This window comes from Cyprinus carpio, chromosome A8 (genome assembly GCF_018340385.1).
Source record: "Cyprinus carpio isolate SPL01 chromosome A8, ASM1834038v1, whole genome shotgun sequence".
In the NCBI taxonomy this organism is placed as follows: domain Eukaryota; kingdom Metazoa; phylum Chordata; class Actinopteri; order Cypriniformes; family Cyprinidae; genus Cyprinus; species Cyprinus carpio.
In genome coordinates this window covers 23,601,745-23,613,669 of record NC_056579.1, presented here as the reverse complement: position 1 = coordinate 23,613,669, position 11,925 = coordinate 23,601,745, and the positions used below count along the sequence as shown (strand labels likewise).

General features: G+C 35.2%; 1 protein-coding gene across 2 annotated transcripts; it reads left to right on the top strand.

Annotated features, from left to right (window-relative positions):
* On the top strand, positions 1–11,036 carry LOC122145965 (protein SFI1 homolog). Of its 2 annotated transcripts, XM_042762885.1 has the most exons (12): positions 1–334; positions 1,855–2,024; positions 2,248–2,424; positions 2,532–2,705; positions 3,301–3,398; positions 3,526–3,712; positions 5,507–5,685; positions 5,974–6,082; positions 6,162–6,330; positions 8,011–8,205; positions 10,176–10,319; positions 10,831–11,036. In XM_042762885.1, exons 1-12 carry the CDS (start codon positions 164–166, stop codon positions 11,005–11,007), a joined length of 1,950 nt encoding a protein of 649 aa, XP_042618819.1. In that variant the 5' UTR covers positions 1–163; the 3' UTR covers positions 11,008–11,036. The 2 variants fall into 2 exon arrangements, with proteins under 2 accessions (XP_042618819.1, XP_042618818.1); XM_042762884.1 differs by lacking the exon at positions 1–334 and having other exon boundaries at positions 1,274–2,024; positions 6,171–6,330.
* Positions 11,037–11,925: the final 889 nt, after the last annotated feature.

The window sequence follows — 11,925 nt, the reverse complement described above, 5'->3', positions numbered from 1 at the left end:
TCAGAACCCATGTACTGTGTTTGGCTTGAGATTGAGATTGCTCATCTAGAGAATAGGCCCTGAAATATGTCCTGCTGACTGCTACTGTAACTGTAATGGTTTATTTGACTGTCGCAGATGTGAGGATCTGTACAGGTTTCGTCTGCAGTTGCTCTGCCTGAGGATGTGGACCAATAGACTCAGGTTCCTCTCTCAAGCCTGCTGTCATGACAGGAGACGGGCTCTAAGCAAAGCTCTGTATGCTCTAAGATGGGCCGTCAACATGCATCGTGCGCAAACTGATGCAGTGGAGAGGAGGAGAAGCGCTTTTCTGCTCGGTCACACTTTTTACCAGGTGCGAAGTGTACAGAACAGCCCAATACTCAAACACTATAGAGAACTGTATCTGCCTAATTCTCAACAGGGCCAATTGTGTCCCCATGACACTGCAATATATAAATAAATAAAATTATATATATATATATATATATATATTCTTAGTATTTTTGTGTTGTTTTCCATTATAAATATCTAAACATTCTTAAATCAAGATAAATTTACCTGAGAAGCAAAACGAAGTAAGATATTAAGTCTTGTTTTCTGAAGAAAAAAAAAAAAAGAGTCTGAATTTGTTCATTTTTACTTAACACACAAGCAAAAAAAATAATATTTGCCAATGGGATAAGAAAAAAAATCTTAATTGAAAATGAATTTAATTTTCTTTCCCCATTGGCGGATATTTTTCTTTTTTTTTAAGCAAAAACTAACAATTTATTATTATTATTATTATTATTATTATTTATTTATTTATTTTTTTCTAAAACAAGACATAATATCTTGTCGTTTTTCTTCTCAGGTAAATTTATCTTGATTTAAGAATATTTAGTTATGTGTAATGTAGATATTTGTATGTAGACTAAGTAAGAAAATCTTTTTTTTTTTCAGTGGATTTACTACTGATATTATTAATAAGAAAAATCACAGATACTGATATTAGTTGGATTATTTGATAGATTTAAGTACTAAGTTTGTATTGAATTTTAAGGGTTTGTTATTTGAATTGTAATATTATTCATAAGTTAGCCTACCTATAACTTACACTTACCAGTATATCAGTAACAATTTTGTTTGCCTTATATATATATATATATATATATATATATATACATAATAGGTGTGCATGTTAGCTAAAGACCATTATTACTTTCAACACTGTAAAATAGTAAATGAATTGAAACAGCAGCAGTTTTAAATGAATAGAACACAGCAGCAGTTTTCTGTCGGGGATTTGTCGTGTCGCGCCGCATCCAGCATCACTGATTATAATGAGTTCTATAGTATTTTGTTGTGCCGAGCTGCTCGCGTCTGGTGTTCACGTTGTTAACTTTCAACACTGTAAAATAGAAACTTGAATAATTTAAACAGGGTTGAACTGTCATCTTAAAATATTGTAGTTGTTAACTATTTTAATTTATTACAAAGCTCACCTAGAGTCATGCTGCCAATTCTGCCAATTCACTCAACTATTTACAGTATTTAAAATATAAGCATATGCATAAGGCTGTAACCAAATATTCAATATAGATGATATTAAAGAATCAAGAGAGAAAAAATATAGATTTGTTTTCTACTAATCTGAATATTGGAGGGAGCATCTCCCTGTCGAACAACGGGACTGAGATGGGAAAAGCACTTCTCGAGTGGTCCGTAAAAATGTTTCAAGTGTATTCATACAAAACAGCACCATTTTCTAAGAACATGCCTTATAAACGGTATTCAAACCAGTTGAATAAACATGAGCTGAAATGCCTTATGGTGTTTAAACAAAGCATTTCAGCTTCATATCTTAAAGGTGACACCATCATTGTGTTACAGTGGAAGAATCACTATGAGAGCAAACACCTGGAAAACTCATTCCACAATGAGCGCAACACAGCTGCTTTGAGAAAACGACTCATTCCTCCCAGCAATACTTTAGTCCTGATGACCACATGTTCCACCTGGAAGAACCTGCATGTGCTCAGAACGGCTGTGATTCATCATCAGTAAGAATCATGCTGTGATCTGGGTCAGATCTGCAGTTACCTCTCCATGAATAAGAGTTCCTAGATATCCCTGAGTCACAGTCCTGGACATGAATCAGGATTTTCCTTTATTTTATGAGTGCATAATGTGGGTGCTGGTTTGTTTTGATGCCTTATTTAGAAACTTATGAGTGCATAATTTGGTTGTTTGTTGGTTCCATTCATCAGTTTTATGTCCTGACAGTCTATCTGTACTGTATAAGCACTGGCTGCTCTGGAGGCAGGTGTGTTCGAGGCGGTTCTTGAGAAGTCACCAGGAGTGGTGGTCATGTGTTTGGTGGGACAGGAGACTCCAGAGCAAAGCCTGGACCCTGTGGACATTAACCAGGCAGAGGACACAGCTGGCCGCACATCAGTACAGGTACAGACAAACTGACTCTGTGTCCAGCAGATATCAATGCAGTGTGTTTTCTCAGATTTTGCTAAATCTTATAGATGAGATGTGTGCCTTTCGTTTTGTCTTTGTAGGATGCATTTGTTATCATCACAATGGAAGGACTGGAAGATCAGGAACAGTCAGAAGAAGACGGAGAAGTTGATTCAGTCCATTCAGAGGAGCAACCTTCTTCACTCCTTCCATCTCTGGAAGAAAAGAGCAGAAGCCTGTCAAAAAGACAGAGAAAAACAGTTGGTTTTGAGCCGGTAAGAGTCAATCTGTCTCTCACGTCATCACCGTGTGTGTCTCCCGTATGGCTGATTTTCTACCATGAAACACCGGAGGCACCAACATTGTCAGAAAAAAAAAAAAGTGTCATTAGGGGTACAACTTTATTGTTTATCTCAACAGGAAACAGAGTACAAACTAAAAGTCTAAAACAAGACAAAAAAACAAAGACACATTACAGTCAGTTGCATCAGTAAAAAATTATTTTAAAAAGTCTCACTGGTTGTCACTGGAGCGGTACCTTTTCAAAAGGCACACCTTTGTACCTAAAGAGTCCATATTGGTAACTTAAAGGTACATATCAGTACCTAAAATGTAGAAAAGGTACCACCCCAGTGACAGCTTTTGTACCTTTTATTTCTGAGAGCGTGTCCAGAATACCCTAGTAACTGCATAACAACTCTATAGCAACCCCCAGAGCACCCTAAGATTGTAAAGGTGATTTTAGTACAGACAAGCGGTTCAGAAATCTAGTTTTTAGGTGAAGGTGTCAAAGCAAATTGGAGTTTACCAATAGAATGCAGTACAAACTTGCTCCCACATTATTTGTTTCCTGTACACTTCTCTGTACAGACGCACCCTGCACTCCTGGCACTGCTACTTTCAGAAGAAAAAGCTAACACGGTTGAGCACCAGAGCACGATGGATGCTCTCCAGATGGATGTTAGCAGGTAGGTGAGGTCTCCTCCGGACAGAGTTCAGTAGGAGCCCCTGACACTGACAGCACTGCGGATGTGAGCGTGAGTCTGCTGAGGTGAGAGACTGGAAGTGATCCAGGTCCTGTCCAAATCTGTGCAGCAACCTTCAGGAAGTGGAGAGATGTCTCAGACAGGAAGCAGGACACGAGGAGATGTCTGGAAAGAGTGCGCCTCCTGCAGGAGAAGGGTAGGATGCAGGCTGCGTTTGCAGTTTGGTGTCAAAGCGCTGGGGTGAGGAAGGCATTAAGGAGAATACGGGAGAAATCACAGAGAGCTCAACTCTCATGGTAAGTCAGCTTGTGTTCCTGTGCTTCATTTGCATTGTGACTGTTACACTCAAATGAGATATTCAAAAACTGGCATTTTATACAAATCAAGTACACTCTGCTCCGTGTGTGTGTTCATGGTGTGTGTGTGTGTTTAACTACTGTGTGTGTGCACTTAGGGTGGTATAAATGCCGTGTATGGGTCACCATACTTGGCCACATGTCACGCCACTTTCACTTCACTTTCAAAAACTTTTTTCAAATGATGTCAATTATTATTATAATTTATAATTATATATATATATATATATATATATATATATATATATATATATATATATATATATATATATATATATATATTTATTTATTTATTTTTTTTTTTTATATTTATATGTTTGTGGAAATGGTGTTCATCAACATCAGAAAGTTGAACTAAACATTATGTTCAGCTATGTTGCTATGTTTTTTTATATTCATGGTAAATGAGGCCTGAAATGTTTTCTAATACTATAACCCAAACTTTCAAAATAACTAGAAAGTTTCAGTGGTTGAGAATGATAAACATTATAGTAAAATAGTCATAATATTATCTATTTTTTTGTTTTGAATAATATTCTCCTTAAAATTACACGGAAGGTTTTATTATTATTATTATTATTATTATTATTATTATTATTATTATTATTTATGATTTATTTATTTAGGAAATCGTGTGTTAACTATGGAAGCTCGTTTCCGCCACTGAGTAAAAAATAAAATAGGTAATTGCGACTTTTAATCTCACAATTCTGACTTTTTTCTCAGAATTGTGTGATATAAACATGCAACTGCGTGTTATAAAGTCAGAACTGCGAGTTTTTATCTTGCGATTCTGACTTTATATCTCACAGTTCTGACTTTATAATTCGCAGTTGTGAGTTTATATCATGCAATTCTGAATTAAAAAAAAAAAAGTTTGTGACTTTTTATCTCACAATTCTGACTTTTTTCCCCCTCAGAATTGCTAGATATAAACTCACAATTCTGAGGGTAGATAAATTGTGATTGTAAATTGTTTTTTTTGTTTTTTTTTTTAGTGGCGGAAACGGGCTTCCATAGTTAACAGTTGCATGAAAAAACACACAGCTAAATGTTACATTTGCAGTCACTGAAATAATTATTCAGTCTTGTGTTTTATGAAAACCTTGAACTGTTTACTGAACCAAAATCTGAAGCAATTGCAGAATCTTACAAAGGATTGATTTCTTATGGCTTGTTCACTGAGTTTACAGTTCTTGTACTGATGTACATCACACATCTTCCCTGTGTTCTCCTACAGCATTTATTTATTATTAATGTTAATTAATCATTCATTTCATGATTACCTAGATATTATTGAGTTTTACCTTGTATGCATTTGTAACTAAGGTGTAAATTTGAGTTGATATGCATAAACTTTTTTAAATTTTGTTTAATGACCAGGTTTAATATTTTAACATATTTGATGTCCAGATTGTCCTGTAATATTTATAATAATGAAATCTTAACAAGACTGTTTAAACCACACAAGTTCTCAGAGTGGAGAATGAAGCTGTAATCATTTTTATAACCTATCGGTCTTAATGAGTCATATGATGTATTGATTGACTGCTGTAATGAAGAATCAGTTTAGCAGTGCTTTTATAAAATCTTGCCTTGTTCTTACGTGCTTCTAAAGTCTTACATTAATAACAGCTGATATAACTGCATCCTTCTTGCATCAGAGCACTTGATATGAAGCAACAATTTGAAGTTGAGCCGTTGTGCACTATTTATGCATGTATGTTTTGTCAGGTGTTTGTCAGCGTGGAGAGCACTGGTTCAGCGCAGTGCATTACTTCTGCGTTACTGTGATCAGAGAAAGGCGCTGGCACTCAAGACGTGCTTACAGCACTGGAGCAGATCTCGACAGCTGCACGCTCTTCACAAGCATTTCCTCATCCAGCGGTTTCATTCAGGACAGACACACACAGGTTACATCCCTTCATGAGTGTGATTACTGTATTTGCTTTCGATCGACACTAACTGATACACACGACCGTTCAACACCAGTCACCTATATAAATCTATATGAAAGAAATATTTACCAAATATGGTAAAATGCTAATGTTGTAAATCATTAATACAATTTTATATGAAAGAAATATTTACCAAATATGGTAAAATGCTAATGTTGTAAATCATTAATACAATGATCCATGTGAGGACAGGCAGGAAATTTTTTTGATTATTATCACTTATTTAGTCTGTTTTGATGGAAGTGTTGAAATGGAAAACAGGTATTTCAGCAGAAGGACTATCTGGCAGGCTCCTGCTCCACAACACTCTTCAGAAGTGGACAGAGATATTAGAGAAACGCCGGTTGGCAAAGTATGAAGACCTCCTCTTCCTCTCTTTCTCTGTAACTATATTTCTGTCTGTGTCAGGTCTTTGATCTTTTCTCATTGAGATTTCACAGATCGGCTCATGATCGGGCTGTTCTTCTGGAGTGGGACAGACACACTCAGGCTGCTGTCTCTGATGGAGTTCTGCTCATCACAGACAGACTGGCTCATCTTCATCCACCCTCCTCTGCCTCGTCCTGCTCAGACCCCCTGATGTCCACCGCTGCGCCACAGGTACAAGACTCAGTTCTAGCTAGCTAGACCAGGACTTCAGGTTTTAAATCAGTTTTCAGGTCTTTATTGCTAATATTGTGGTATTGTTAACACAGTAAGGGACTGGTTTTCTGCTCTTTAGGTCAGTGATTGCTAAGAAATATGCTGTATTACTTACAATTGGAAAAGAATAGTTTGGAGGGCGTGTGTTGACACACAGAGAGCAGCACTGCACTGCCCTCTACAGGCTGCAGAACCACAGCACAGCCGCATGACACGAATGCAGATCTCTGCTGTAATTTAGCAGATTGGCTGCATAAAACAAACATTACTTTGAATTTTACATGAATTTTAAAACAAATTTTAAATCGAAGACCATCTTACTCTGCATTCCAGACTTTGCAGGGTTGGTCAGCCAATCAATTAGTTGAGATTTAGATTAAGCATCTATCTATCTATCTATCTATCTGGGTTTTGCTTTTTGGCATTCATTCATTCATGCATTCATTCATTCATTCATTCATTCATTCATTCATGTATTCATGCATTCATGCAAACATATCATATAATATCAGTGTCTTGCTATTTTCCAGTAAAGCTATCTAATTTCTTTAAAAACTGTTTATGTATTACAGGGTTTTTTTTTTTTTTTTTTTTTTTATGTTTATTGGACACATTTCTCAACACTTATGTCACTTTTTCAGAACTATTCACACAGTTCTCCTGATCATCTTTCAACCTGACAGTTCCTTTCACATTCAAAATGCACTAAAACTACTAAAACACTTCTGATGTCTCAAATCAAGTCATTCTTAACACTAGCAAAGGTTTTCACCAAACAAACACACTTTATCACTCACAACCCAACAACCTAAAAAACACTAACAACAGATGCATTATACAATGTTTTCTTTTATAAAATTTCTTTAGAAAACAAGAATGGTACTCTCTCTACTGTTTATAATTCCCTGCAGTATATATTACATGGTCCATGTTTACATTACAGTACAAAATGATTCCTAAGTTTTCCCCTTTTTGTGTAGATGAAAGTGAAAGACTAACACTTGTGAAGATGTTCAGCTATGTGCAACTGCTTTGATAGTGTTTGGTTGTTTAGAATTTTTAAAATATTGTTCTATATGATATTACTGTAGAAAAGTTGCGAAATTAATTTTTGTACTGTGCTAGGTTTTGAACTTATATAGTACATAAAGTTTTGATGGAGTATGTGTCGAAGTGAGAATAGAATTCATGTAATTTGACAGATGTCATCACTGAATGCATTTTGTGCCAAAGCAACGATAAATGATCCACAGTTTAGCTCACATAGACTGACTGTTGTGCTCGCTGTGTGAAGAGTTTTAGAAAAGTGCCCTAAGTATTGAGAAATGTGTCCTAGCGATTGTAAAAAAAAACTGTAACAAGCATCAAATGGAACCTTATTGTAACCTTATTACCTTTTTTGCATGACTCTTGTTAAATGTCATATTCTTTCTAATATCTTGAGTATACTGATGCTTTCCACCAAGTTTTAGTATAGGATCTCATAATAAGTCTTGTGTAAATCATTTAGTGTAACAGTACTGATGCAGGGTCAGCTTTGCCTCTCCTGTCATATTATTAATAAGACAGGACCAGACTATTTCAATTCAGCACTCACTTCTTTTCATATAAATCTGCCACTTTTTCATTCGTCCTCAGGTTGTGTTTTCAAGAGCCCTCGGCAGGACGATGCACCCTGCTCTGAGTCTGTGGAGGAGTCTAGTGCACACTATCAGAGAGAGGAGACTGCAGGCGGATCTCTGTAGAAACAGCAGGAGACGTGAAGAGCTGACTGGGGTTTTCAGGGTGTGGAGAGTTCAAACACAGAAGCAGCGCCAGGCTGTTAGACACTGGGTAAATAAACAAAATCACTCAATAGTCCTCTGACAGAAATGCGGCCTTATAGTCATTTATAAGCCAACTCTGAAAATAAAATGGCTTCAGTATTGTTTTTAGTTTTAGTTTTTTTTTTTTGCCACACATTATTTTCTTTGAATCTTAGCATATTTGAGCTAAAGCCATAGAAACTTTATCTATAAGAGTTCACCAAAAAATAAAAAATAAAATTGGGTGCATTGTAATAATTCTGGTGGCAATTTTGCCTCAAGCCCTAATAATTTCCAAGCCTGCTACAGAAACATCACTAATCCATGATACACTGTCCTTTGATTGACAATACTGTATATTGTTTTTTTTCTCATTACAAAATTTACATTAAAGCAGAATGATTTGATAGGAAAAAAGGCAAATGTCGGCAAATATAAAGTTTGACATCACATTAACTACAAAACATAGGATTAATCATTAAAGGGATACTCCACCACAAAATGAAACTTTTGTCATAATGTCGGCAAATATACAGTTTGACATCACATTAACTACAAAACATAGGATTGTCCCATAGACTGCCAAATAAATAAGGTGTCACGGTCCAGGAAAGTATGAAAAGCATCATCAGAATCTGCCATCTGCCATCAGTGGTTCAACCGTTATGTTATGAAGCAACGAGAATACTTTTTGTACACGAAGAAAACAAAAATAAACGATTTTTGTAATAAAATTAAATTTATTTTTACTTTATTCAATTTTTTGTTTAATTTGTTTCTTCTGTCACTACACATTTTAGCTTACACACTTCTGTCAGTCCTTTACATCCTTGTGTTTGCGGCTGACATTTAGAAGACGTATCCGTGGCTGACACAGATCGCGTTCAGTACATTTACATAGAAACGTATCCTTGTGGCTGACACAGAAGAGCGTACGCAGATCAACACTGTTGCCGAGGGTTATTTTTCATGTCCGCCGGTTGAAGTTACCCCAATAATGTGATATTTAGCCCCTAAAATGCAAATTTTACTTTGGAATATTTTCCAAAATGGTTCTGCGGTAATGTGGGGAGACACAGAGGAAACGAATTGTTGAATAAATTCGTTATTTTTGTTTTATTTGCATACAAAAAGTATTCTCGTCGCTGATGGTAGATAGACTACACCTTGACGGTGTAATTTACTTATTGTATTACTTTATGTATTTACAAGCCTCCCGGTTTTCATCCAAAATATCTTAAATTGTGTTCCGAAGACGAACTAAGCTTTTATGGGTTTGGAAGTTATTAATGACAAAATTTTCATTTTTGGGTGGAGTATCCCTTTAATATTCATTTTAATCTAAGCCCTAAAATACATTTTCAAGCATAATTTTGCATGAAGAAGCATGCTGTTTTGCACATTATATTAGAAAAATGGATTATAATAAACAGGTTATAGCTTGCATACCTTTCCTTTGTGAAGTGGTGAATGTGAAGTTGAGGTGATTGTGTCTGATTTCCTGGCTTTGCAAATTGTGCGTCCAGCAAATTTCTTTTTACGTGAACAGTCAATTATTTGTATCCAAAAGAAACAAACAAAAAAAAAAAAGATCTTCTCTCCAAAAGATTATATCATTTCTTTTTCAAATTAATTTGATTACAGTCACTTTTGAGCCACGCACCTCAAGTCAAGTCTACAGTCACTGGATCTTGAGTCAAAGTCAGGTTATTTTCTTCAGTGAATCAAGCAAGTCCTTAAATTTGTGACTTGAGTCAAGTCCAATCAAGTGCCCCACCTCTGGAATATAGCATATGAGTCATATGGCCTACTTTTATCATTTTTTTTTTTTTTAAACTCAGGTTACATCCCTTCTCATTGTATCTGTATCATACATGAAAAATGTTGTGCTGAAGAGAGAAAGTCATCTGGGTCTGGAACAGATCATTTTGTTGTTTGAGGGACTCAAGGACAAGGTTCTTTATTTATGTATGTGTTTCTTTATTTATTTTGATACAGGAGAGAAGGGTGCTCTTTCAGTCAGTCATTGAGTGGAAACAAATGTTTTGGCAGAGACACAAGAAACACATGTTTGAGCAGCAAGCGGCAGTTACTCATGACAGCAGTCTACTCAGACACTACTTCACCGCGTGGACCAGGCTGGTAAATATGGAGAGCAGATGTTAGGATTTTGTCTTAGTTACATTAAACATGTCCACATGTTTAGAGAAGCTTCATTAGCGTTATGCTTGTTATTTTTCTCCCTTGTGCATTTAAAGCAGTGGTTCTCAACCTTTTTGTCTCCAGCACACCCCACTATCCACCGCAATATTAAAAGGCCTGCAATTCTAGTTGTTTTCAAAACCTGTTTTAACCTATGGGCACTCCTAGATACTATAACTTACAAAGTAACTAAAATAATTACATTTTAGGATTACAGAAGGCTGGGAATGTGTTTTAAGGTAAAGGGGTTCATACCCTTTTTACCTTCTTAATATGCATTCCTAATGTTATTCATCAGTTCACAAATCAAGGCAAGTCAAGGCAAGTCAGTTCAGATGATGGCCTTCATGATAATGGGCCCAGGCAGTTATTTTCTGTGATAGGTATGTGGTGAGCTTTGACTTGTAGCTTGTGTCTGAGATCCTCTTCTGTCTGGATGTGTGTGTTTTAGGCCATTGGGGCACATTGTGAGCAGCAGAAGTGTGCTGTTGAATGGATGAAGTGCAGAAGAGAGAGACACAGACTGAATGTGAGCTTTTCCATGTGGGTTACATGTGTACACCAGCAGCAGACCGCCGGAGCCATTTATAATCACACACGACAGAACAGGTACACGTCATATCTGTGACAGCCTGAAGGGCACTGCAGGATATTTTATGGTGGATATCAGACACCATGTTTTAAAGCTGTCATGATTCATTTAAGCACAACTGTCTGCATCAAACCGAGCTGCAAGTCATCTGAAACAAGTCATTATTTTTGCATTTCTGGTTGGTGTTGCTGATGTTGCACATATTGTGGATGCATCAATTGAAACAAGTCATTATTTTTGCATTTCTGGTTGGTGTTGCTGATGTTGCACATATAATAAATATATATTTTATAAAACAAGCAGGGCTATATTTTTTATTGTTTATTATTGTTAACTTAAAAGTGATTTCATTAAAATGATTTGGTTATAATTATGAGTAAATAAATTTGAATAATTATTATAGTTAACTAAAAGTGAATAAAATAAAATAATAAATTAAAATTGAATAAAATAGAATTAAATATGAATAAAATAAAATAATAAATTAAAATAAGTTAATATATTATTAAAAATTAAATTAAAATATTTATCAATTAAAATAATATAAAATATACAATAAAATAAAATAAAATAATTATTTCTGTTAACTGCCATTGCAACGTTTCCCATTTTCAATTAGTTTAAGTGCTAAAATAACTAAAGCTAACTAAAACTTAATAAAAAACTAGACCTATAAACAAATATATAGACAAAAAACTGAGAATACAAGAATACAATCTAATTCATAATATTAACAAAAACTATAATAGTATATAAGTTATACTAAAATAACAATTGAAAGCAAGTCTTATTTATAGAAGTCCTTTTTTTTTTTTTTTTTTTTTTTTTTTTTTTTTTTTTACATTTGCTGTCATTAAAGTAGATTTTGTGTGTATATTTCTATTACATTGGCCAAACTACAATCATCAATGGTCATTGAAATGGTCAACCCCTTGTTTTAACCATAGATGATAT

Bases quoted from the DNA above. Each gene is read 5' to 3' on its own strand.
- LOC122145965 (XM_042762884.1), top strand. From the start codon at position 1,564: ATGATATTAAAGAATCAAGAGAGAAAAAATATAGATTTGTTTTCTACT. The intron at 2,425-2,531 runs GTACAGACAAAC...TTGTCTTTGTAG, and splicing joins CTGGCCGCACATCAGTACAG to GATGCATTTGTTATCATCAC. The intron at 10,320-10,830 runs GTAAATATGGAG...TGTGTGTTTTAG, and splicing joins TCACCGCGTGGACCAGGCTG to GCCATTGGGGCACATTGTGA.